Source organism: Chinchilla lanigera, unplaced genomic scaffold (genome assembly GCF_000276665.1).
Source record: "Chinchilla lanigera isolate Chin_1 unplaced genomic scaffold, ChiLan1.0 scaffold00027, whole genome shotgun sequence".
In the NCBI taxonomy this organism is placed as follows: domain Eukaryota; kingdom Metazoa; phylum Chordata; class Mammalia; order Rodentia; family Chinchillidae; genus Chinchilla; species Chinchilla lanigera.
Window position 1 is genome coordinate 4,531,910 of NW_004955428.1, and position 26,879 is coordinate 4,558,788.

General features: G+C 41.5%; 1 protein-coding gene across 13 annotated transcripts in view; it reads left to right on the forward strand.

Annotated features, from left to right (window-relative positions):
* The window catches only part of Elf2 (E74-like factor 2 (ets domain transcription factor)), a 91,822-nt gene extending 72,948 nt beyond the window's left edge, over nucleotides 1-18,874 (forward strand). For 7 of the 13 annotated variants that reach the window (XM_013515283.1, XM_013515284.1, XM_013515281.1 and 4 more), the window contains 7 exons: nucleotides 3,596-3,709; nucleotides 5,382-5,555; nucleotides 6,327-6,362; nucleotides 11,517-11,603; nucleotides 14,936-15,128; nucleotides 16,352-16,714; nucleotides 17,098-18,874. In XM_013515283.1, coding sequence (XP_013370737.1) covers nucleotides 3,596-3,709; nucleotides 5,382-5,555; nucleotides 6,327-6,362; nucleotides 11,517-11,603; nucleotides 14,936-15,128; nucleotides 16,352-16,714; nucleotides 17,098-17,722 — 1,592 coding nt within the window. In that variant the 3' untranslated portion in view covers nucleotides 17,723-18,874. The remainder of the gene's footprint in view (nucleotides 1-3,595; nucleotides 3,710-5,381; nucleotides 5,556-6,326; nucleotides 6,363-11,516; nucleotides 11,604-14,935; nucleotides 15,129-16,351; nucleotides 16,715-17,097) is intronic. The other 6 variants (XM_013515280.1, XM_013515286.1, XM_013515279.1 and 3 more) reach the window with 3 other exon arrangements.
* Nucleotides 18,875-26,879: the final 8,005 nt, after the last annotated feature.

Consider the following 26,879-nt stretch of genomic DNA (forward strand, 5'->3'; position numbering starts at 1 on the left):
ATTGAGCCGTGTCAACTTAATTGAGTTATTGATCTGAAAAAATAGTATTGAAAACATTTTTAAATAGCAGAAACTTGACTAGGAGAGGTGTATCTTAAATTGCTGTTAGCAAAAATGTCTTGTTGGCTGGGCGTGGTGGTACATGCCTATAGTCCCAGCACTCAGAAGGCTGAGGCAGGACGATTGTAAGTTTGAGGCCAGCCTGGGCTACATAATGAAACCCTGTCTCCAAATATAAAATAAAATCAAAAGATTTTTCACTTATGTCAACAAACATATAAAGAGATACAGTAGGGGCTGGGGATCTAGCTCAGCGGCACAGTGCCTGCCTGGCAAGCGCAAGGTTGTGAGTTTGATTCCTGGTACCGGAAAAATAACAAAAAAAAAAAAAAAAAAAAAAAGATATAGTGATCATTTTTGTAATATGGGTAATATATTGGAAATGTTATATTACTGTAAACTGATTTGCAAAGAGTAGGCTTTTAGATTTTCTTTTTGTGTAGCAGTATTCAAGTTGGTAGATGAAAATAAAAACGGCAAGAAGTAAAAGTCCCAGTTATCAATAAAGGTAGAAATCAAGCTGTACATACTGGTCTACACCTGTAAGTCTAGTTTGTAGTCCTAGCTACTTGGGAGACTGAGGCAGGAAGATCACAAGCTTCAGACCCTGTCTTAAAAAGAGACGAACAAATAAATAAAGGGCTTGGACATACTCAGCTGTAGAGGGCTTTTCTAGCATGCATAGGTCCTGGGTTCAGTCCCCAGTACAAGGGATGGTGGAGGAAATTCTACTGATATAACAAACTTTGTAACATGAAGTTCATAGTTGTGAAAATGTACCTCAGACTACCTCAGAATGTCGGGTGCATAATATGTAACCCTTAGGCAAACTGCATCTTGCGTATAACCTCAACATGTTAAAATCTGGTAAAATTCTACTTACGTTTAATTATTAAACACTTGAAGCTCTGACTTTAATACTGTAGTATCTTAATACAATTACATAAGGAATTAGTTTACCCAGGATGGTTTATTAATAGCACCTAAGACAGCAGCTAAATTGCAACATCAAGCTGACTTTAAAGATAGTGGTTCCTAGGTTAAATTTTAAAAACCTGCAATTTTGCTTTCCTAGGTTCATTAGTCTATGTGAGGATTGTAGGGAGGCACTTTGAAAAAAATACTTATTTCATACGTAGCATAATAAAGTTGAGCTAGAAAGGCCAATTGAATCCTTTGCTTCAGGGAAGCTGCAGATAAGAGTAAGCAGGGTCACCTAAAGATAGATTTACTTAGAGGTTTGGCTGCCTCTCTGGAACCATTTAGCTTTGAGCAGATTGCCATAAATGGAAAGAGCAACTGGAGAGACCTAGTACCTTGGTTGAGAGTGTGGATGATGTGCAACAGGTGGTAAAACAATCCCTGGATTTTTTAAACAAACATTCTCCAAATGACTGGTGTTTAAGGCTGAGACGTTATAGCATTTGGTGAATTTTTAAGGCCAAATGGATTTTTCCCAATTACAAGTCCTGAAAACAGTTTTAAAAGATTCATATCTCAAGTATGTGGAGCTTGTGAATTTGTAATTTGATTTTATGAAATTTGTATAAACGTTTACTTTTAGTTTCTTGAAGGGATATCTGGAGAAAAATCAAGTTAGAAACGTATTAGTGTTTCACAGTTTCTTACCCAGTAAATTATTCAGTATTTAAAATCTGAATGTGTTGGGCTGGGGATTTAGCTCAGCGGCTCAGCGCCTGCCTGGCAAGCACAAGGTCCAGAGTTCGATTCCCGGTACTGGAAAAAACCAAAAAAAAAAAAAAAAAAAATCAAGGTGTAATCAGTATATTGTTAAGATAGTAAGTTTGTTCCTAACATTCCAGTTTTCTTACAAGGTCAGTGGCTTGACCTTAATTCACATAAAAGAAACACTTTTATGTGCTATGTGGAAAGTGTATGAGGAACTGTAGTGGGTTAAGGTAGCCCCCTTGACCTTGAAGAGCATAGAAGCTTACAGGAGCAACAAGAAATCACCATTGCATTTTTTAAAATGTGGGAACAGAAGTTACTGCTGATTTCTTATGGGAATCATTTCATTTAACTCTGTTTGAGGTAGGTAGTAGCCCTGTTGTGGGAAAGAGGAAACTGAGGCTTAAGAGATTAAGTTGTTTGCCTGAGTGGCAAACTAGAACCCAACTGCTGGACTGGAAAGCCCAAACCAGTGTGTCAACACTTTACTTTTTGCACAGGTAACTTAATAGCAAAGCATAAAGGACTTGTAGACAAGAGATACAAAAGGCTGGTGGAATTAGAAAAGGCTTCATGGAGACAAAAGGAAAATAAACTAAAAAATTTCTTTGGTAAAAGCTTGCAATCTCCAGGGAGGTTTTGAAGAAAAGAATAAGGTTATGATGAAGCAAGTTGCTGAGTGGTGGCGCCTAAAGCAAGTGTAGGTTCTTCTTGTCTGTTTGCAGGTAGCCTTGCGTAGAGATTACTTTCTTGCTCCTATGGTGTAGTTTCTGAGAATCTTAATGTGGGGCATGGTGATGCACACCTGTAATCCCAGCACTCGGGAGGAGGACTGTGGCGAGTTCGAGGCCAGCCTGAATTGCATAGCGAGACCCTGTCTCAAAAAGACCAAAAAAAGGATCGAACTACCTTATTAAATTAAATAAGAAAGGAATGTTTCTGACTGATTCTTCTTGGTGTCATATTATTCCTGTTTTGTTGCAGGTTGTGTATTAAAATACACAGTTGACCTCACAGTGATTGTTAATCTTCAGACACACACTCTAGGTTTTTTTTGGGGGGGGGGTTTTCAGACACACACTCTAGGTTTTTTTTTGGGGGGGGGGGTTTCCAGTATCGGGAATTGAACTCATGACCTTGTGCTTGCCAGGGAGATGCTGTGCCGCTGAGCTAAATCCCCAGCCCCACCCTCGTTAGTTTTGATGGCGAGTGCAGGTTTCAAGGGTCTTCTTCACTGGCGCATGGTGGCGCATGCCTGTAATCCCAGCCCTTGGGAGGCTGAAGCAGAGTATGTCCAGTTTGAGGCTGGCCTGGGCTGCATAGTGACAGCTTTGTCTTTTTTTGTTTTGTTTTTTTTTTTTTCTGGTATCTGGAATCGAACTCACGACCTTGCGCTTGCGAGGAAGGCCCTGTGCCGCTGAACTAAATCCCCAGCCCCGACAGTCTTGTCTTTAAAAAAAAAAAAGTGAGGCCTCTGTTTTCATTTGGAGAAGATCTGGAAAATTCTCATTAATTTCTAATCAATCTCATTGGTTTCTTTTAAATCAATATTTTATAAAATGTAGATACTGGCTTATTTTTATTTTAAAATTTTCATAATTGATAGAGACTGATGTATCAGTGATTTATGTAGTTGTCGCGTGGAAATTTATTTCTTAAAATGTATTTATGTTAAGTAATGTCATTAGTTCATTTTTTACATTTCTTTTTTTTTTATTTTAAAGAATAAAAGAAGGATAACATAATAATGGGGGGACTTAGCAAATTACAGACAAAATGGTAGGAAATTATCAATGGTTATCGTTTCATTAGTTCATTTTTTAATTGAGTATTTTCTTTCCCCTAGTGGAAGCATCAGTTCACAGCAGTAATGCACACTGTACTGATAAGACAATTGAAGCTGCTGAAGCCCTGCTTCATATGGAGTCTCCTACCTGCTTGAGGGATTCGAGAAGTCCTGGTATGTGGACTGTTCCTTTTTATACTAAACGTGTCTGTTGCTTTGTATTAGAATGGAGATGTCACTTTTTTTAACACTTAATATTACTGTATTAGTAGTATTTGTCTGATTGTATTTTGTTGTTCTCCCAAAGGTATTTACATCCCTCAGTTTTATTTTTTTGTGGGTACCAGGCATCAAACCCAGGACCTCGCGCTTGCCAGGCAGGTGCTGCACCTCTGAACTTTATCCCTGGCCTGAGACTTCTTTTTTTAATGCAAGGGTATTGTTGGAGCTCTCACAGGTCTGTTATACATGAAGATATGTCGGTAGTAAGTGATCTTTTTTTTTAAGTCCACAGGTCACTTTATTTAAGTAAGTATAGAAAATACCCACATAGCATACAAATCTTAAGGAATACTTATTATGCCTGTTTCTTTAATTCTGGGTAAACTGCAGCCTCTGGTCTTTAGGAGTACGGCCTGTAGGGGCTGCTTTGGATCCTTTCTTTATCCAGTGGTGAACAGGCAGTGATTGCAAGGAATATGTGTGGTAGAAAGAAGGAGGCAGGTCACGCCACTTGCTTCACAGTCCTGTCAGCTGAGAGTTGCTGTTTTCCTATGGTCTGTTTTTTCCTTTTAGACTTTGATATTAATTTTCTCCCAATTTCACTTAGTCATAATTGTAATTTAATGTACAGATAGTAATTCGACTTGATTGATCCATTTACGGAAGTTCATGATAAATGCTAAGACAGCCATATGTTTTCATTGGCGTAGGAGTTTCATGGTTATTTAGGAAGATGAGAGGAAAGTTACAGCATTATGGATTCATGTATTAATCCACAATAGACTGTATTAACTAGCTCTAATTTGAAATGGAAATGTCATATCCTGAATATCGGTGTATATTGGAGTGAAGCCGGAATACAGGATAGCAGTCTGTGTGTGCTGTTTTAATGAGCTGCGATGTAGAGCAGTTCCATTAAATAAGACGTTAAGTATTGAAAGGTGATACTCAGCCGGGTGTGGTGGCACTTGCCTGTAATCTCAGCGCCTCTGGAGGCTGAAACAGAAATACTGCAGATTTGGCCACTGTGCTCTCTTTTACAGTGGCCTGCTCTCACTCTGTAGAGTGTACTCCTTTTCCTACATTTAACTGGTGCTCACTGGCCCAGCAGAGCATGTTTCTTTTCTTTTCATACCACTAATGAATATAAAACCTCGCTTCAAAAAATATTGCAGATTTGAGGCCAGCCTTGGCAGCTCTGACCGTGTCTCAAAATAAAAAGTGCTGAGGTGTAGCTCAGTGGTAGAGCTCTTGCCTAGCACATGAGGCCTTTGGGTCTTCAATCCACAGCACGACCCCTCCCAAAAACAAGAAATTCTGGAAGGAAAGTAATAGTTATTACAGAACTATTTTACTGTTATTTTCAAATGTTTCCCTAACTATGAAAAGAACTCAAAAGTTCTTTAAAACTGTGGAGGTGACCACGTGTAACCTTCCAGATGATTTAATTTGTTTATTTTCTTGTATACTTCAGATCACATTGACTATTCAGCAAATTGATGTCTTTGGTATTAAGTTTTAATTCTTTGAATAATTCTTAGTAAGTGCTTCTAGCTATTAAACTGTCCATAGGAGGAATATTGATTGGGATGGGAGATTTTAATTTTTCAACTTTTTTTTATAGTGGAAGTGTTTGTCCCTCCTTGTGTATCAACTCCAGAATTTATCCACGCTGCCATGAGGCCGGACGTCATTACTGAAACTGTAGTGGAGGTGTCAACTGAAGAGCCGGAGCCCATGGCTACCTCTCCTAGTCCTGCGTCACCAGAGAGCCACGAGCCAGTGAAAAAGAAGAAAGGTATAGCATATTATAAATGTCAGAGAAAGTGGATTCCTTCCTAGCATCTCTGTTCCCGTTAAGCAACATAGAAAGTAACGTGTTACAGATTTATGACTAATATTAACTAATTTCAAAGAGAAAAAATTGAAATTTTAATGTGTTGCAACACATTTATACTGTTTATTTTATGTTACTGTGGTGCCCGGGATGGAAGTCAGAGCTAGGAAAGTGCTGTACCACTGAGCCGCATCCCCAGCCAGAAAGGAGTTTGTATTTAAACCTTAAAGGTGCCAGAAAGTGAGCTTTTAACAGTACTAGAAAAAAAGGAAGATGAGAGATCTCCTGTGCATTTGTCTAATCATTTTTCTAATTTACGAGCCTTTTATGTACTTGGTTATGTTAGCAAGGTTATTTATTTTTCTCCATTTTTCATACTTACCCTTCTTGCCTGTATCTTCTGTTCTAAAATACTGAGAACACCAGTAGACTTTTGACTGGCGTAAACTCCCTAGTGGATAAAGAGCATTCCCCTTTCTGCTCTTCTGATCCCAGCCATGAAGTGGAGGAGCCCCACATAGTGCCACCACCAGGAGAATATGCGTAGTACAACGCATTGTTTCCCATGCAGATCAATGGTGAAACCATCTAACTGTTGTACTTTCTTCCCTAGCTTGCTCTTTACATTTTCTGTGTATTTATTTTGAACCTAAGGCTGGGCTACAAGGTAGACCATAGTAGGTACATTGAAATTACATGCAGTTTAATTTTATTTCTTTTTTTCTTTTTTAGTGCTGGGGATCAAACCTAGGGTCTCATTCATGCAAGGCAAGTGTTCTACCCCTGAGCTACACTCTCAGCTCTCTCTTTGCATTTTAAAGGGAAAAAAAAATGTAAGGCAAAAAATAAAACTGTTAGAAATAATGATATTTTCTTTTATTCATTAAACATTTGACTTTGCTACCACGTGCTTAGTTCTGTGAGAGAGACAGGACTACGACTGAGTGCCCTGAGTTGGAGTGCAGCTCAGCTGTAGGTGCCTGCTTACCATGCTGGAGGCACTAGCTTCAGTCCCCACCCCCTAAGGCAGAGTGCCTTTCCCCCATGTAATACATGCGGTGAGAAAGGAGAGGTCAGACCACTTTGAAGATACCACCATGTATTACAGCAGCCATTGATACTTTCCTACTAATCCGTCCATAACTCTGTAATGTTTGTATTATTCCTATGCTATTTCGTAAATGGATGTATTGTTTATTACTATGTGTTTCCCATAACAACCATTGAGAATAGTCAATATTCAATTGGTCACTCATGTATAGCTCTATTTATTTTCTTTAGAAACCACTTTGAAGATACCAAAGTATAGTACAGCAACCATTGGTAGTAACCTACCACTTTTGTCTATAACTCACTATTATTTGTCTATTTGTTTTCCTGAGAAACTATCTTGTAGATAACAGTATGTAAAACAACCACCATTGATAATTTTCTACCACTTTGTCTGTAATTCGGTAAGCTCCCCTATTACTAAGTTATCCTTCTTTTACTCTTTAAAATAATAAAAAATAAAAATTAAAAAAAAAGGAGAGATTAGATGGCAGAACTAGTCCTGCCGTATATGTTAAAAAACAAAAGGCACACATATAAATGACCTTACTCACTCACTACCTACTGAAGTTTTTGGCTAGTTGCATGTTACCAAAAACAAAAAGAAAAAAAGATGGAAAGACCATGAAAAGGAGGACCCATTTGAGAACCAGGATGTGATATGCCTTAAATCAGGAAACTAATTGCTTATCTGTAATCCCAGCACTTGGGAGGCTGAGGCAGGAGGGTTGTTAGGAGTTTGAGGGTACCCTGGGCTGCAAAGTGAGTTCAGATCCAGCTTGGACTGCATAGGGATACCCTGTCTCTCTCTCAAAAAAAAGCCATTAGTGAATTGCCATTTAAAAATTAATAAAACAACAAAAAACCCACCCTTTTTTTGTTTTGAGGCAGGGTCTTCCTATGTAGTTCAGACTGGCCTTGAGCTCAATATGTAGCCTTGACTGCCCTGGAACTCATGGCAATCCTCCTGCCTCAGTCTCCCAAGCTCTGGGATTACAGGTGTGTGCCACCAATAGGTTAGGTATGTTTGTTCGTTGGTTTTTGAGACAGGGTCTTGCTGTGAAATTCAGGATGGCCTTGAACTCACTGTATAGCCCAGACTGGCCTCGAACTTAGGGTGATCCTCCTTGCCTAAGCCTCGAAAGTGCTGGGATTATATGTGTGCACCACCACACCCGGCTAGGTTAGTTTTTAATAGAACCTTTTTATTTCCAGAGCCTTTAATATACTAATGTGTTTGTGGTCTTCAAGAGAAGGTAGTATGCAGTGTCTTAAACATTAATTTGACCATAGAACCTTTTTGCTTCCAAGAAATGCACTATTAATTTTTCCAGCACACTATTTAGAAATGCTCCCGAGAAAATAAATTGAGCCTTTCTGAGCTAGTTGCCCAGCTGGTCTCACAAACTCCTGGGCTCAAGTGATCCTCCTGCCTGTCTCCTAGCAGCTGAACTAGAGGCCATGCCACCATGCATAGCCGAACCTTTGTTTTTTAAGCATTGGGCTTTTGTGCTTGAATTTAGAGATAGAGAAGATAGATTTTTTTTTTTTTAAGGAGGAAAAAAAATTTCTGAAGATAATAGGAGGGTAACAATGGTTCCCCCCCCGCCCCCCGCCCCGTACCAGGAATCGAACTCACAATCTTGCACTTGCCAGGCAGGTACTGTGCCACTGAACTAAATCCTCAGCCACAACAATGGTTCATACACTGCATATTGTTACCTTTAAATTAGTTACTGAGAGCATAAGATACTGGCATTTAATTGTCCAAACAGTATTAGCACAAACCTTTCTTTTCAATGAACTAAGAGAAATTTAGCAGTATGGCTTATCTTAATCATATATATATATTTTTATTTTTATTTTTTGCTTCTTCTTTTCTCCATTCCCACATCCCAGTTTCTCTTTCCTTTTGAAGTTTCTGGTTTTTTTTTTTTTTGTCTTTTTGAGACAGGGTCTTGATATGCAGTTCAGGCTGGCCTTGAGCTCACTTTGTAGCCCAGGACAGTCTCGAACTCACAAACGATCCTCCTGCCTCAGCCTCCCTAGTGCTGGGATTACAGGCTTGCGCCACCACGCCCTGCTCCTTTTGAAGTCTCTTCCCATTTTACGATATCTATTATACATTTTGGATCTTCCTTACTCTTTCAGCTTCTCATACTAGGGAGACAGTATGATGTTTATACATAACACCTGGTTTATTTCACTTATGAGTATGGTCTTGAGTTGCATCCATTTACCTATAAAAGTCTGAAGTAGTAGTACTTCATTGTATAAAAAGACCATATCTTTTTTATCCATTCCTCAGTTGAGGGGCATTTGGGTTGTTTCCAAGATCTAGCTATTACAAATTGTGCTTCTATAAACATGGGTGCACATATATCACTGTGGTACGATGTTTTTCATTCTTCTGGGAAGAAACCCAGAAGGGGAATAGCTGGGTCAAATGGGACCTCCAGTTCTAGTTTTCTGCGGAATCTCCACACTGATTTCCACTGATTTGCATCAGTCTACACTCCCACCAACAGTGGAAAAGGGTTCCTTTTTTCCCTGCAGCTCCTCATGTGTTCATTATTGGTTGGTTTCTTGATAATAACCATTTTTTTCTGGGGTAAGATGAAATCTCGTTTTAATTTACATCTCTCAAATGAACAGTGATGTTGAATATTTTTTCATGAGTTTACTTGCTGTTTATATTTCTTCATCTGAGAAATGTGTGTTCATCTCAGAGCCCATTTTAGTCCTTTAGATGTTCTTTATTTTGTTTGTTTTGTTTTGTTTTGTTTTTGAGACAGGGTCTCCCTTTGTAGTTCAGCCTGGCCTTGAGCTCTCTTTGTAGCCCAGGCTGGTCTCAAACTCACAATGATCCTTTTCCCTGAGCCTCCCTAGTGCTGGGATTACAGGTGTGCGCCACCACGTCCGGCTCTTTCTATGTTCTTGATAGTAATCCTTTGTCTGAGGAACAGCTGGCAGACATTTTTTCCTCACTCCTTGTCTCTTCACTCTGTTGGTGATTTCTCTTGCTGTGCAAAAGCTTTTCAATAAGATGAGATCCCAGTTTTTGGTTCTTTGTCATAGTTTCTGTGTGATTGGGGTTTTCTTCATAAAGTCTTTGCTTATACCAATGTCTTAAATACCTATTCTATCTTCCAGCAGGTTCAATGTTTCTGTCTTAATTATGTAGGTCTTTGATCCATTTCGAATTTAGTTTAGTGTATAGTGAAAGATATGGCTGCAGTTTTAATCTTCGGCATGTGCAGAGCCAGTTTTGCCAGCACCATTAATTAAAGAAGCTGTCTTTCTTCCAGTGAATGTGTTTGGCACCTTTATCAGAGGTGGCTGAGTATGTCTGGAGTTGTTACTGCATCTTTTAATCTGTTCTGTTGATCTTCAGGCCTGTTTTTTTTTTTTTTGACAGTACCACATTGTTTTTATCACAGTAGCTTTATAGTATAATTTCAAATCAGGGATTGTGATGCCCCTTGCTTTGCCTTTGTTGCCCAGGAAGGATCACCTTTGCTATTCTAGGTCTCTTCTGGTTGCAAATGAATTTTAGGATTGTTTTTTCTCATTCTGTGAGATATACTATGGAATTTGACTGTAATTACATTAAATCTATGTAACAGTTTTGGAAGTATGGTTATTTTCACTATATTGGTTCTTCGAACCCAAAAGCAAGGGATATATTTCCAAGAAGATAGTTTTATTACTGATGGTTTTTTAAAAAAGTATTTAAATTCAGAAATTGAGCTCCATTCCAACAAGAGCAGTGAACTGGATGTTGTAACTTTGGCTAAAGCAGACTCACTAATTAGAATTACCTGAAATGAAATTCTAGCCTAGAGTATATCTATGTATTTTGTCCTATAAATTAAGACATTGGAATGTAAGTGTTTATATAGTTAATTCAAATAATCCTTGCTACTGATGATGAGAATTGACATCAGAAATCCCAGATGTGACAGTTGCCGTGAGCAGTAATAGGTTTGATGGGGAAGCGGGTATCGTAGCGCAGTGCTCCTCAGCTCTTTCTTCAGGGTTCCCCTCGCAGGCCCCTTTCATCCTCCGTGCTGAGGATCTGACCCATCTCAGCCTTATGCCTTCCTGAGCAGAGCAGGTAGAACCTCTGCCTTTCCAAACATTCTTCATGGGTGCTAATTTGCCAAGAAAAGTCGATGGCAGAGACAAGGAGATACGAAAAAGGCGGCACAGATACCACTCATAGAAAATGACTACTTGGAAATAGTTCTTTTGACAATGTATTTGCAGGTAGAGGTGTAGATATTTAAACATTTTTGCTTAAATTCTGGCAAACTGGCTTATAGCAGTCGCGTGTTTTAATACTTTTCACTTCATTGGACCTCAGAGTGCTTCACAGATTAACAAATCTGCAATAACTAGGTAAAGCTGTTTCTAACAGTCTTGTATAACAGAAACAAACAGAATTTATTTTGTTAAAAAAAGAATTTGTTTCTCCTGCTACATCACTATAGAAGATTACCAAGTGAGGATTAATAGTACCTGATTTGCTATATACATTAAAATTACTAACATGGGTGTGCTAGCTCACCCCTGTAATCCCAGCAGTCAGGAATTTGAGGTAGGACAATCCTTGGGAATTTGAGGCCAGCCTGACTTGCATAGCAAAGGCCCTGTCTCAGAAAGACAAAAAAACCCCCAAAAAACAAAACAAAAAAATTACTACTAAACTGCTTTTTCAAGAACTGCAGAAGTATTTTTAGAATTAATTTTTCATTTTAATCCACATAATGTCTAATTTAATGAATAATGTATTATCAGAAATTCTACTAATCAAGTGTCTTATTATTTTTCCTGTTTTCAATACATGGTTTCAATATTTTATTTTTTCAGTCGGCCGTAAACCAAAGACCCAGCAATCACCAATTTCCAATGGGTCTCCCGAATTAGGTATCAAGAAGAAACCCAGAGAAGGAAAAGGTAATTTGGGGAGGGTTTTGTTTTGTTGAAATGAGATTTTTTTCCCCAGTCAGGTGACATTTTCACATTTATAGGAAAATTATTTCTAGTACATGAGCATATGGAAACACTGTCTGGTAGTATTTCTTAATTGGGGATTGATCAGCATTCCATAAAGAGCTTTATCAAAATAACTGCCCAGTCCTACCCGATAGCAGTTCGACAGCTATAGCTACATTCTGGGGAGTAGAAAAGAATAGGCATTTCTGTTTGGGCACACAGATGCACATCTTCTTTAGGGGATGCATGTATGTGTAGTAGCAGTCCTCCCCCACGGGCAGCCACTTGAATCAAAGAGGCTTACCACTAAGACTTGTGTCTACTACATAGTTTCTTAATGGTTAGGAGCAACACAAGAATTCAAGGCAAGCTGAAAACAGACCAAAAAAAAGCTAAGTCTAGTAAGTCTACAATAAAACTTGGTGTTTAGTTGGACAACCTCTCCCCTACCATCCACTTGCATTTTGTAATACTTAGAAAAAGATTCAATGTGGGACAGATTTGGGGTATTTTTTTTCTTTGTCTGTCTTTGGTCATTTCATATTTCTAACCTCTTAAGTGTTGTCTTTTAATATATATTGAAAACTTTAAAAATGTTAATGTAGTAGTAGTAAATAATAGTTGAATTGTAAACGTACAATTATTACCGTTCTCAAAATAATTCTTACCAGTGGTATCACTTATACCCAAAGACCTGATGCTTTGTGCCAAAAAAAAACTGATGACCTATTTTTACCAATCAAATACTTTGGAGGGTAGTGGTGCTCAGGCTCCTGAATGCTAAATCATGGTCTATCACTGCACCCCTCCCCATTACCTTTCATTAAAATTTATATCTTAAACTTGAGGCAGATGTTACAGTGTGAAGATGTAAATTGTTATAATCAAACATGGATTCTTAATCCCTCTGTTTCTTCATTTGCAAAATAATGACAATAATGTCCTTCACAGGCAAATCCTTACCTGACAAAAGCTTCCCTTTCAGAATCCTGTATTCCTTACAGCCAGAAGTAGAAATGTTAATTTAAGAATTTGGAGATGGGAGCTGGGCAAACAGGTGTTAAACACCTGTAATCCCAGCACTTGGGAGGCTGAGGAAGGAGGGAGGATTGTTATTACATTCCCCTAGGCCAGCCTGGGCAATGTAGTAAGTTCTAGGACAGCCTGAGCTACATAGTGAGACCCTGTCTCAAAAACAAACAAACTTGGGTAGAGTACTTAAAGATATAACCTGTGGAATGTTGATGAGTCTTAATTTTTTTCAACAAACACTTCAAATTCCTGCTATACAAACCATCTTCTGCATTTTACAAAAATTTCTTCCAGAATAAAATTTCTGTTTTTACTATGTCTACTCATATTGATAATCCCCTGGTTTTCCATAAAATAAAAATGCTGCTAGCTCCATACTATGTAGTTGAAGGATATACAGGCTTCTGTAGTTTTTAGGTCGTGATGCTGATACAGTTGAGCTTCAGAGATCAACAAATGTGACACTGAGCTGGGCGTGGTGGCTGAGGCAGGAGGCTTGTTGTGAGTTCATGGCCAGCCTGGGCTAAAAGTGAGTTCAAGGTCAGCCTAAGCTGCATAGGGAGACCCTGTCTCAAAAAGACAAAAAAAAAAAGACCAACCAAGGAAAAAAAAAACAAATGTGACACTGTATTATGAAGCTGAAGGTCAGTCAGTCTTGTTAGGTCCAGAGATGCATACTGGGCTCAACCATGGGTTATTAATGAACATTGCAGTAGTATGATCCAGGGCCAATGTTGTAGTTAATGTTGGTAAATGCTGTACTCATCTAGTTTAAGGGGCTGGCCTGTTACTTTGTAGTGTTTTCATTTAAGGAGCTTGTATTTTAGGATTGAAGCACAAATATGTTTAACTGAGTTGTTCATATATAATGAAATTATTTTGCTCTATAATCTTTAGTAGATTTAATCAGTAGAAGGAGATGTAGAAATTTTTAAACATCTGTTTTTAGAGTCAGTAACTTTTATTTAATCTGGTTGGGCATGGTGGCATGGCACGTCAGTAATCCCAGCATCTGGGACACTAAGGTAGGAGGATTGCAAGTTTGAGGCTAGCCTGGGTGGCTGTGAGACCCTGTCTCAGAAAAAGAGGTGGGCGTGGGAGTATAGCTCAGCGGCAAGACCTTGGGTTCAGTCTCTAGTAACTAACACTAACACACACACACAGAGTCTGAAATGAGGGAAATAATATGAGGATGCTTAAATGTTTGGGCTCAACTATGGGTTATTAATGAATGTTTCAAATTTTAAGGGAAATCCAAAATGAACATAAAATGCCAGAGGAAAGAACATCAGTGGGAGGAAATTTTTTTTTTTTTTCTTTTTTTTGCGGTACTGGGGATCGAACTCATGCCACTGAGCTATATCCAGACCCAGTGGGAGGAAATGGATGCAGTAGTTTAGTTTGGAAGCTTCTGATGTAGCCTGTAGCCTGGGTCTGGTTTAAGAATATAATAAAGGGATGGCACTTCACAGGCCGTGTACCTCAGAGTTCATGCATATCAGGTGAATTAAAGTACTGCGTAGGTCCTGTTGCCGGACATGACGCCTGACACGATGCCTGACACTGGCATGTAGAGGAGGTCTGTTTGGCTCACAGTTTCAATCCATGGCCAGCTGGCCAAAGGGCAGAAACACCCCGGTGGAAGGGCAGAGGGGCAGAGCTGCCTGCTCAGTTCACAGGAGCCGGGAGACAGCGCAGAGCAGTGGCAGCCAGCAGAGCACCCTCTGCGAGCGAGCCGCTGTGAGCCACCTGCATGTGGCTCTCAGAAGCTCAGCGGTGGACTCCATGGTGGAATACACTGGTGAACATAGTGCCTCACGATCCAGTTACCTGTCATCCTTCCAGGAGTGTCTCCATCTGGTCAGACTGGCAATGGAGCATAATCTCATAGTAGACTTGTTAGAAGATCCTAAGATTGAAGTCCAAAATTCTCTCACATTCCATTGTGTACTGCCTGCCTGTGTAATAAGATTGAATACCTTTTGATGAATTTTGATATGGAATTTGGGCTTATAATAAACATAGGAACAAGCTTAATTTATGCAGAACTCAATGTAAATTAATAAATTTGGGCCAAGCATTGTACCTCTGTCTTTTACTGAACTCAGAGTATATGACAGTGTAGAGAACTGTTAGAAACATTTTTAAAAACAGCAAGAGTATACTTAGGATTATGTTTTTTAAAAAGGATAATGTATTTGCTTTTAATTATTAATGCACTTAAAATTAATTTCTACTATTATTTTGCTTTGTTTTTAAAGGAAATACAACCTATTTGTGGGAGTTTCTTTTGGATCTACTTCAAGATAAGAATACTTGTCCTCGGTATATTAAATGGACTCAGAGAGAGAAGGGCATATTTAAACTCGTGGATTCAAAGGCCGTCTCTAAGCTTTGGGGAAAGCATAAGAACAAGCCAGACATGAACTATGAAACTATGGGACGTGCCTTAAGGTAAGGACACATATGAACTGGTGGTCAAACAAATCTACATTATCTTTTTATATTGTTTACTAGCTGTTTCAAGAGAGGCTCAGAATCTCTTAATAGAACTTGTAACCTTGGACGATTTTCTAGAGGTGCTTCTTAAATTTGGCGAGAAGGAACTTGGTCCAGATGCCTACGATTTCAACATTGGAAAATTTATTTTTGTAGAAAATACGCCTTTGTACCTAAGAGTATTGCCTTTTTTTTTTTTTTTTTTTTTTTAAGACTGGGTCTCACTATGTAGTTTGGTGGCCTTGAATTTGCAGCAGTCTTCCTGCCTCAGCTTCTCAAGTGCTGGGATTACAGGTGTGCTCTGCCATGCCCAGCAGGACTATTCCTCTGCCCTTTCTCCTCCCCTTTCCTAATTTTGAGACACACAGGGTCTTGCTGTAAATAAGTTGCTCTGACTTGGCGTGAACTTTTGACCCTCCTGTCTCTGCCCCGGGTGGCTGGGATTGCGGGCATGTGCTACCACGCCTTGCTAGGACTCTTTTCTTTCCTTTTTTTTTTTTTTGAGACTGTGTCGTGCTGTGTAGTTCAGGAGGGCCTTGAACTTGCAGCAGTCCTCTCACCTTAGTTTCCCAACAGCTGGGATTACAGGCATGCATCACCATGCCTAGCAAGTACTGTTTCTGTGTAGAGTTCTTAAAAAGAAACTAAACTCAAGTGAAGTAATTTCCAAAGTTAACTTGCTTTTTAGTTCTTAGAAATTTGTTATAGATTTATCTTGATAAAAATTTTTTCATAAGTTTTGAGAAATTCTAAAACTTGTTGGACAGAATACAAGTGTTTGTAAGTGAACAGATCAGAATTTATGTGACAGTATTCACGTATCTCAAAGCTTCATCTGTGTAAAATGTGGCTTAGGTAATTTTTCCATGTAATAGCAAAACGTATAACCTGTGTAACTCAGAATAGAATTCTGCCACTGTCAATAAAATACTTTGTATTCAAGATAAATTATTTCCTTTAAAAAACTGATTAAACTTTCAGCTACTTCCTAGGGCTCTAGGTTATAGGGCACCATGTTCCAGCTTGTTTCTGCTCCAGCTCTAGCTTTTGAGCAGTTCGAGCAGTAAGAGCTCTGTCTTCTCACAGGTGGAAGCTTCTGTTAGGATCTGCTGTGTGTGGGCTTTTCAGGAAGAGGGGAGTAATAATTGGATTTATTTACTAATTTTCTTCCTTTTCAGATATTACTACCAAAGAGGAATTCTTGCAAAGGTCGAAGGCCAGAGGCTTGTGTACCAGTTCAAGGATATGCCCAAAAACATAGTGGTCATCGATGATGACAAAAATGAGAGCTGTAATGAAGAGTTAGCAGCAGCTGCCGATGAGAAGTCCTTAGAAAGAGTGTCACTGTCTGCAGAAAGTCTCTTGAAAGCAGCGGCTTCTGTTCGAGGTGGAAAAAACTCATCTATCAGTTGTTCCAGAACAGAGAAAGGTGTGGCCAGAGCTGTGAGTATCACTTCCCCTGGTCAGGATGCTTCGTCCAGGCCTCCTACCACAGTGCCCGCAGCAGCAGCGGCAGCAGCAACAGCAACAGCAGCTCCCAGGTAAGGGAGGCAAAGCCTGTAGGGCTGCATGCAATGCCGGCAGAACGAGATGCCTCTGTGCTGTGTTAGCTGGGATTCTCAGACCTCACAGTTGTTTTCAGGACTTTTCAAAGTGTTCGACAGTTCACTTTTTTTTGGTTGTTGTTAAAGTAAATGTCTCAACTAGCTTGGATCGACTCGCGTCATTTTATAGATGGACCTTACCGTGAGCTTTTAGGTTTTTTAATATGTTGATTTTGTGGTATTTCACTACTGAGCTTGACAGTATATTTGTAAAATTTGGGAGCACTAGTTATAAACATTTTCGATCTGTATTCATCTTTTTGCTCAAGAGACTTTTTTCTGAGCATTAAATACATAATCAATTTTTTCTTTTCATCTAGGACAGTTCGTGTGGCAATGCAAGTACCTGTTGTAATGACATCATTGGGTCAGAAGATTTCAACTGTGGCAGTTCAGTCAGTTAACGCAGGAGCACCATTAATAACCAGCACTAGTCCAACAACAACGGCCTCTCCAAAGGTGGTCATTCAGACAATCCCTACTGTGATGCCAGCGTCCGCCGAGAGCGGAGACAAAATCACTATGCAACCTGCCAAAATCATCACCATCCCAGCCACACAGCTAGCGCAGTGTCAACTGCAGACAAAGTCAAACCTGACTGGGTCAGGAAGCATTAACATTGTGGGCACCCCGCTGGCTGTGAGAGCACTTACCCCCGTTTCCATAGCCCATGGCACACCTGTCATGAGACTATCCGTGCCTGCCCAGCAGGCCTCGGGCCAGACTCCTCCACGAGTGATCAGTGCCGTCATAAAAGGCCCAGAGGTTAAATCGGAAGCGGTGGCAAAAAAGCAGGAACATGATGTGAAAACTTTGCAGCTGGTAGAAGAAAAACCGACAGATGGAAATAAGACAGTGACCCACGTAGTGGTTGTCAGTGCGCCTTCAGCTATTGCCCTGCCGGTAACTATGAAAACAGAAGGACTAGTGGCCTGTGAGAAGTAAATAGCCGCTCCTCCTTGGACTTCAGACTGTTGGTAGTATTGACATAAATACTTGCAAGGGAAGTCAGTCATCAAAAAAGTCAAAGGAAGACTTTAAAACATTTTTAATGCATATAAGAAAACAATCAGACTTACTGGAAATAAATTACCTATCCCATGTTTCAGTGGGAAATGAACTACACGTTGAGATGCTGACAGAAAACTGCCTCTTACAGTAGCAAACAACTGAACCCGTCAAGGAGAAGAAGGATTGAAAGGGACCAAGCCGCTCACTACACTATCCGGTTACACTAAGACTTGGAACACTAACATCTGTAAGAGGTTATATAGTTTTCAGCGGGGAGGGTTGGGATGGGTGATCTCATTGTTACATATAGCGATTTTTGATGCATTTTATATGCATACCAGCAATTACTACTGTGCTCGCACAGTACTCAACTTAACTGGTGCTATGTGAAGATTCTGCTAACATAGGTATTCTAGAATGTGAATTGAAGAATGGATCCAAAAACTTCAGAGAGGATAGCAAAAAAGATCTAGTGCGATTTTTTTTTTTTTTTTTTTTTTAAATATCATATAGCTTAAGCTGATTTAAAACAAAGGCCTTAGACTAATTTTCGGTTTTCTTTCTTGAAATAAGCTAATGGCTTGTTTGTGTAAAGTTTTTTTATTAAAAGAAAAATTTTAAAAATCTTGTACCTAGCACAGTATTGTTATAGAATTTACATGTAACATTTTATATGGTAGTTTTAAGTCTGTCAGTTTCTTAATTGTGGACAAATTAACAGTTGGCTCTGGCCTGTTGCTGTACCATGCCTGTGTCATTCACTTAGCTGGACGTCTTCGCGGACACGAGCTTCAGTTCTACCGCCACTTGCAAGTGCAGGCGCAGCGTGAACTTCGTCAGGTAGCTGTGATACCTGGCACCCCTCCCTCCCACGCTCCCTCCTTTCCTCCCCCCTGCCCCTTTTTTGTTCCTTTCCTATTTTTCTGTTTTTTTAGTTGATGTTTTAAGAGGGAAAGTACCAGTGTTCAGATTTGAACTATAATAGTTTGTATATTCAACATTTGAAGTATATTCTATTTTGTTGTACTCTTGTTTCAAAGTGTATTCAAGTAGGTTTTCTGAAATATAGAAATGAAATTTATCTTGTGTTTTTGTCTCTGGTGATTTTTTTAAAACAATATTCCAAAGTCAGTATAAAGATGTTCTAGTTGGAAAGCAGTATAAGTCCTTTTTCTCCTTCCAGCTACCATGCTAAGAAATGCTTCTCTACTTTGTTCCATTTTAGCAGTGTTTGGCAGATCTCTGCCTGTTGCCATTTCCTTCCTAATTTTTACAGGACCTATGGGTCTAAGTACCATAATGAGTTTAATATTTTAGTTGGCCAGACTTAAAGAACTTTATGTAAAAACACTTTCAAATGAGATCTCAGTAAGACCTTTTGACAGTAAAAGTAACAGTACTCTAGCCATTTTACATATTAAAACTTTGAGATACAGGATTACATGAATTACCTAATTTCACACAAAACTTGGTTCTCTTACCCTTAAGTTTTTCTGCTATAAAAAAAAGTTGTATTTTTAAGAAATTTAGATAAGCTGATACTTATCAGACACTTCTTAGGTGAACAGAGGTTTTTTTTCAATCAGATTTTGTTGATAAATTTTAGATACACATAATGATCACATTCATCATAGAGAATTTGTATCTGTACACGACAGAGTTTTAACAGAAGCTCCCTTTCTAATCTTTTATCATTTCCATAAAAATGTGACATGGTACTTCTTAATAAAAGTTTTAAAAACTCACTTGATTTTTATCCCAATTGGGAGTTAATATCAAATTCTACCTCTTAAAACATTACTTATTCCAGCTTTCAAAATTAGTACTATGGCGGTACACACCTGTAATCCCAGCACTTGGGAGGCTGGGGCAGGAAGATCATTGCGAGTTCAAGGCCAGCCTGAACTGCATAGTGAGACCCTGTCTCAAAAAGACCCCCCCCCAAAAAAAAAAATCAGTACTATATATTTTGATATTTAACTATAACTTCGGTTTTAGGCTGGGCATGGTGGCACACGCCTGTAATCCCTGCACTCAGGAGGCTGAGGCAGGAGGATCATTGTGAGTTCAAGACCAGCCTGGGCTACAAAATGATCTCAAGGCCAGCCTGAACTGCATATCGAGACCCTGTCTCAAAAAGACAGGAAAGGGCCGGGATATAGCCCAGCAGCACAAGGCACAAGCACCTGCCTGGCAAGTGTAAGGTCCTGAGTTTGATTCTTGGTATCCAAAAAAAAACCCTTCTGTTTTGTTTAGTCCTGTCTTTCTTAGTGCTCTCTTAGGGCAAAGATGATTGTATTACATACTCTGATCAGACACAGATTTTCCTAGCAACTGCTAAGAATCTAGCAAGTTGTGCCATGGAGGATAGCTAAGGACACAATGCGACTACTTTCCTCCTGTGCTCTGTCACTCTCCTAAAATACTTTAGTGTCTCACGGTAAGGTTTTGTAGAGCCTGCATTTAGGAACATATGTATTAACTGTATATACTGATTAGCTGGGTGTGATGGCACACATCTGTAATCCCGGCAGCAGGGAGGCTGAGGCAGGAGGATTACAATAAGTTTGAAGTTAACTTGAACTTTGAACTGTGTGAGTTCAAGGCCAGTTTGAGACCTTGTCTCTAAAACAAAAACAGGATACACTGACCAGCATGTTCTTGGTATGTCACTGCTGCTCCTAAGCTATGGCTTTTAATCCCAGCTGCTCCAAACTGTAAATCAGGATGACCTGTATTTGGTTTTTGTGTCCAACATGTAGAGAAAAACCAGAAGCGTAGCTTGCTGCGACAATAATCTCCAGCCTCGCCAGCCTGCAAACTGGTTTATCAGGCTACTTGCTCCTGACGTGACTGCAAGAGTCGGTGCCAGCCTGCAGCCCACTTCTCACCGGGTGGCTGGCGCGTTTTGACCATGGCGCAAGGTGCACATCTGCTTTGGCGCTTTGCTACTGAGGATGACCTCCTTCCGCAGTGGATGGGGAAGAGGCGGCCTGTGTGCTGGGCATCGCGCATGCGCACCGCCCTGGTCCTCAGGCCAGCAGGCATCCTGTCTACTCCTTCCCTGCTGCCTGCAGCCGGGGTTCCAGCTAGGGTGGCTTCTTTTCTTCAGGTGCTGCCTGTGCGTCTGCTTCCCAACTCCCCGGTTCTCCATGCCGGCCGCCCGCCACGGTTTACTTCCTGCCGGAGCAAGTCTCCATCTGCTTCCCAAGGAAGAGGGATCTGTGGGCGCTCTCCCTGATGAAGGGGCAGCAGTTTAGGAGTGAACATGCTACGGATTTAGAGCCAGCGCTGGCACGCAGCACACAGTGTTAAATGTTTCCTCCTAGGGCATCACCTTAATGTTAACCACAGAGCTGCCTGTGGCTGTTCAGTGCCAATCTGTTGTTCCAGCCTGGAATCTGACTCAAAGATGGGTTTCTCTAATTGCCAACTGGCTGTTTCCTCCTCAACATTCACTTAAACTCTCTTCCCTCCAAAATGTGTTTATCTGAGCTCTGACATTACCAGCAATCCTTATTCACGGCAGAGGAGAGCAGGAGACCCTGAGCTCTGTGGGTGGCACCTTCCGCAGCACTTTCTGCCCGCCGTGGTGTCTGCACTGCTGTCTCCTGGTGTTCTGAAGCAAGAGCCGTGTAAAATGCACTCTGCCACTCGCAGCACTGCAGTTGCTTAAGTTCTGTGGCATCCTGCTGATAGGACAGTCTCCGCAGCTTAACCTGTAAAGTCTTGGATTTGGCTCCGGCCTATGCCCTGAGTCTTTTAGTTATCTTTGGGCTGCAGACATACTGCCGTGGTCCATTGCCCCATAGAACTCACTCCTTATTCCATTGACGGCATTTTCTGGACAACTCAGAATTCTTCCTTTACTTGATTTTGGAGGTGATTTTAAAAATAAATCCTGACCAAGTGTGGGGCATACCTGTAATTCCAGCACTTGGGAGGCTGAGGCGGGAAGATTTCTAGGAGTTTTGATACCAGTGTGGCCAGCCTGCACTACACAGCAAGACTCTCAAAAAACCAAAAACTGTACTCCCAGAAGTCGAGAGGCTGAGGAAGGAGGATCATGGAGTTTTGAGGCCAGCCTGGGCGACATAGCAAGACCCAATCTCAAAAACCAAAGTAAATAAAAATTTATGAACTGGACTTGGAATCCGTTCAGAATGGAGAAGGATCTATTCTGACTCAGCTCTGAGCGTGAAGACTGGGGAGAGTAAAGTACGAGAAGATACACCACAAGAGGAAGCAGCAGCCAGGCCTATTCCGAGAGCAGGGCAGGCGGGACGATGGTTTCCGGCCCGATGGGCCGCAGGGGCGGATGTACTAGGAAGGGCAAAGCAAAGCACCCAACACAGCTACCCAGACCAGATCAGGACAGCCAAGGGGCAGATGCTGGAAGAGGACTGGGCAGGCCCAGGTGGGGCGGCTGGGCTGTGCCTGGGCCTACGTAACAAGTGATCTTCAATGGTTAGTAATCAGATAAACTTCTTCCACAGACAACGTTCTGGTCTTGTACCTTGTGGTCTTTTTACTTTCAGGCTCCTGCCCTACATGGTGACGCTCCTACAAGGCACACTATTTTGGGGTCGGCGAGGGTGACCCTACTTTAATTCTGATAAAGGCGCCCTTCCTGTAATGAAAAGCTTTAACCACACTACTGCACGTTCTCTGGTTGACTCCGCTGTGCTTCAGCCTGTGAGAGTCGCTGTCCCTGGAGACTGAAACCTGCACGTGCCCAGTGCCCTGGGAACTTCTCGCACAGGGAGCCGGTTGGCCCTTTGCAGAGCATCAGCACCCTGCCTCCTGTGCACATTGGCCTTAGCAGGGAGACTTAGCTGAGCACCTGAGCTGACCTCTGTGTACACCTTGCAACTCAGTAGTCATGCTCTTGGCTTCAGGACTAACATGTATTACAGCTTCCAAGAGACCTTAGTCCAAGTGAAACGGTGTTTTCATGCAAAATACTCCACATCAAAAACAACAAAACTAGCTGGGTGTGGAGGTACACTCCTGTAATCCCAGCATTCAGGAGGCTGAGGCAGGAGGATTGGTGTGAGTTGCATGCCAGTGTGGACTACACAGTGAATTCAAGGCCAGGCTGAACTGCGTAGGAAACCCTGTCTCAAAAAGACAAACAGTAAACAGAAAGACAAAAACAATAAACAAAACTAAATTTCAGTGCTGCAGTCTCTGCAGAGCTTGTCTTACAGTGTTTGCTCTGCCCTCTGGAGGCATTTTTCCTTTGAGAAAATGCCATTTAGAAATGCTATCGTTGCCCACAGGTAAAGCATGTAATCTGCACATGGAGTTTGGGGGTGACGGCCCACCTACATGGTAACGTCTACACACTGCAGTCACCTTGGAGACTGAGCAGCTGTGTTGCTGTGGTCATGCTCCATACCAATTAAAAAAATGTTTGGGAGCAGAAGCCAGGCAGCAATATTTACAACTATCTCCAGGCAGCTGCATAATGTGAAGCGTGAGAACCACTGCCGTGTAGCTTCAAGAAAAACTGTAGTGTTCAGGGACTTGTCTCTTTTTTTTTTGTACCGGGAATTGAACTCAGGACCTCAGGCTTTCCAGGCAGGTGCTTGTGCTGCTGAGCTATATTTCCGGCCCAGGGACTTGTCTCTTAATGACGGGTTTCTACAATGCTCAGTGGAAAAAGTTCAAAATATATTGTGCTAAAAATAGCTTTATAGCCAGATGTGATGGCATACCCCTTTAACCCCAGCACTGGGGAGGCTGAGGCAGGAACATCACCTCAAGTTCAGGGCCAGCCTGGGCTACATAAGAGTTCTAGGCCAGCCTACAGTACATGGCAAGGCCCTGTCTCTAAATAAATAAAAATAACTATAAAAGCCCACATATTATATGTGTCCGTATTTTTTCAAATTTAGTTTTTATGGTATTACTAGGGGTCAGACCCAGGCGCTTTATCACTAACCTACGTCCCCAGCCCTTTTTAATGTTTCAGTTTTTATTTATTAGAACAGCTGCAATATGTGATTCTATCCCTTGTGTGGAGTTGGCACATGTACATAACACATCCCAGTTCCTTTTCCATCTCCTTCCCTTCTCTTCCGTCTCTTTATCCCCTTACACTTTTTTTTTTTTCTTTTTTGGTCTTTTTTAGACAGGGTCTCGCTATGTAGTTCAGGCTGGTCTCAAACTCACAATGATCCTCCTGCCTCAGCCTCCTGAGTGCAGTGAAAAGGTGGGTTTGGGGTTGCAGTTTGGGCACTTCGTCTCTAAATCATTCGCCATCACTCACCTATGATATGAAACTACTCTAGTGGCCAGTTTTGTTCCAGTCTCCCAGCCTTCCCAACAAAAAGGCCCAGGGTCAGGGCAGAAAACAAGGTGTCAAGTCAAACTATTCCAGCATGTAATGGTCCTTTCTCACCAAATGAATTTTGAAATGTTGAGGTATTTACTGGGTACTCTCAGATGTACAAATCTATGGAATCCAGAGTCAACTGGCAGCCATATCCCCACCTTTGGTCAGTTTTCTGGATTTATTTGTCAGTATTATAGGGATTCTATACTTGTCGTTTTGAGACGGTTTTGTTATGTAGTTCAGGCTGGTGCTGAACTCACCTTATAGCCCAGGCTGGCCTCAAACCTGTAGCTATCTTCCTGCCTCAGCTTCCTGAGTGCTGGCATTACAGGTATGCACCACCATGCCTGGTTATATTTCTGTATTCTTGTTTACAAACTGTCTAGATCTACTTCAAATGGGAGGATAATTTAATTCCTCTCTTTATCACTAGAAGAATTTTGGAGATTTTGTTACTAGAATAAGTCAACTTTTAAAAAGATAAAATTATGCCGGGCATGGTGGCGCACGCCTGTAATCCCAGCACTCGGGAGGCTGAGGCAGGAGGATCGTGGCAGCCCAGGCCACAAAGTGAGCTCATGGTCAGCCCGAACTGCATAGCAAGACCCTGTCTCAAAAAGACAAAAAAAAAAAAAAAAAAAATTAGGCCAAAAGTAGCCAGTGAAAATACAGAATACAAGCTATAAAGTATTGTACAAACTTACTTTGGTTGTAAATATCCTGGCAGCCCGAGCCAAAATAAGGCAGTTGCAATTCCTGTAGTCCAAGTTGAACAGATGTTTCGGAACAGCAAAGCTTTGCTTGGATTCATCCTGTCGAGGGGAATGGCTTCCTCTACATGAATGTCTTCTCACAAAGGAGTTGTCCAAAGAAATCTGGGGAACAGGCCCTGGAGTTGTGGGTATCCAGTCACTCAAAGGCAGATACTTTGCCTTTAGAAACGAAATAGGATTGATGACTTCCAACCCCTAACCCACAACCTCACATCTGCCTGCCTAGAGAAACCTTACCATTCCGGCAGCCCTTCCAGTCTGAGCTTAAATTTTTCATTAACACCACTGCTTCTGCCCTTCCAAACGGTGGTTTACTAGGTGGTAAAGTACACACCCCTTCCTTATTATCCAGTGGTGCACATGCATTTTTTTACAGATGTCTCAAACTGTCAGGGAGACAGGTGTGATACACCACTCTGAGGAGAGCAAGGCCGGCGGGCAGTGGTGGCAAACCTGTGGCAGGAGTGTCACGTCCTGCTGTATCGTCAAAAGCTCTAGAAGGTCCACCGTCCTGGTCAGCGCGTGCAGCCATCTTCACAGGGAGGCCGTGCCCTTCGGCATTCTGTCCTTTGCACCTTCGAACTTGCACCCCAACTCCCAGGTCCTGGCCATGTTAGGGTTTGACTTGTTCATGTAACGAATCTCTTGTTCCCCTACAACATACCGCCTCTCCCCATCTGCACTCAGCAAGGCACAGTGTGGCAGAGCAAGCACCCCTCAGTTAAGCAGTCCTGGGTCTGGGTTCTCACTGCTGTCCAAAGTCACTTTACCTATCAACTTCCTTTTCTCTCTTCTTCCCACTGTGGGAATGTGGACTGAGGGCAAGTGCTAAGCTGTATCGTCTTTTCTGTAGTTTTTTGGTTTTTTTTAAGACAGGGCCTTCCTAAGTCATTAACTTGCCCAGGCTGCGTTTGAACTCGGAATCCTCCTACCTCAGCCTTCCAAAGTGCTGGGATGAACAGGTGTGTATAACTGTGCCCAGCTTTTCATCACATGCAAAACTTAAAGCCAAAGATAAGAAACATGTCAGTTTCTTCCAACGTATATATTTTCATGCTTTAAATAAAGGAAGCAAAGTGATGATGGTGATGCAAGCTTGTAACCGTAGCACTCCTGTAATCCTAGCACTCCTGCGGCTGAGGCAGGACTGAACCCAGCATGGACCACACAGTGAGCTCAGGGCCAGCCGGACCTACACAGCGAGATCCTGTGCCAAAAAGCCAAAATAAACCCAGCACCCTTTACCACCACCATGCAGAATGGAAGCTACTGAATTGTAGTTGAAAGAAGCAAAACACCGAGTCTCCTCAAATTTTCCCTCTTGTAAGAGTCATTTCCATGACAAGCTTATAAGACATGAAAGTATAAGCAGAATGAAAGGTGTGTAAGGAATCTGCACAGAACACACTGTACGTAAAATCTGTAACCCATACTTGGTGCTCTGGAACAAACCTGACTCCCGTTATGCTTTCTGGGTACAGTGCGCAGGCAGTCTACAGAGAAAGCCTTACGGGAAAGTGGAATGGTAAGACTTTCTCACAGAATGCTCACAGAATTAAAAGTGATGCAGCAGGCGTCCGACAACAAAACCATCAGTAAGTGTTTAGGCTCCTGCCTAGAGTTTCACTAGATTTTTCCCCCCGTCTCCGAGAAACAATCTCCAGTTTCCAGCAGCCTTTGCCCGGGGGTGTCCCGCCTGCCCAGCTTCCCGGCCCAGCCACGCCATTCGTGCACTGCAGGTGCAGACAACGCTAGTGATCCCAGCGGAAGGTGGCTCTCATTCTCACCTTGATGCACTCAAGGCTGCCGTCATTTCTCCGGCTTGGCCTACTCTGGAGAAGGTAAATGATATTCAAGCCCCACGTGAATGCTCTATAGTCTCTGTTGTTTCTCAGTGATGTGATTACCATTAGTCACCAAGATTTAAACCAGTAGGACGAGTGCTGCAGGTGTGCTTCCTGCCTGCCGTCCCTCACAG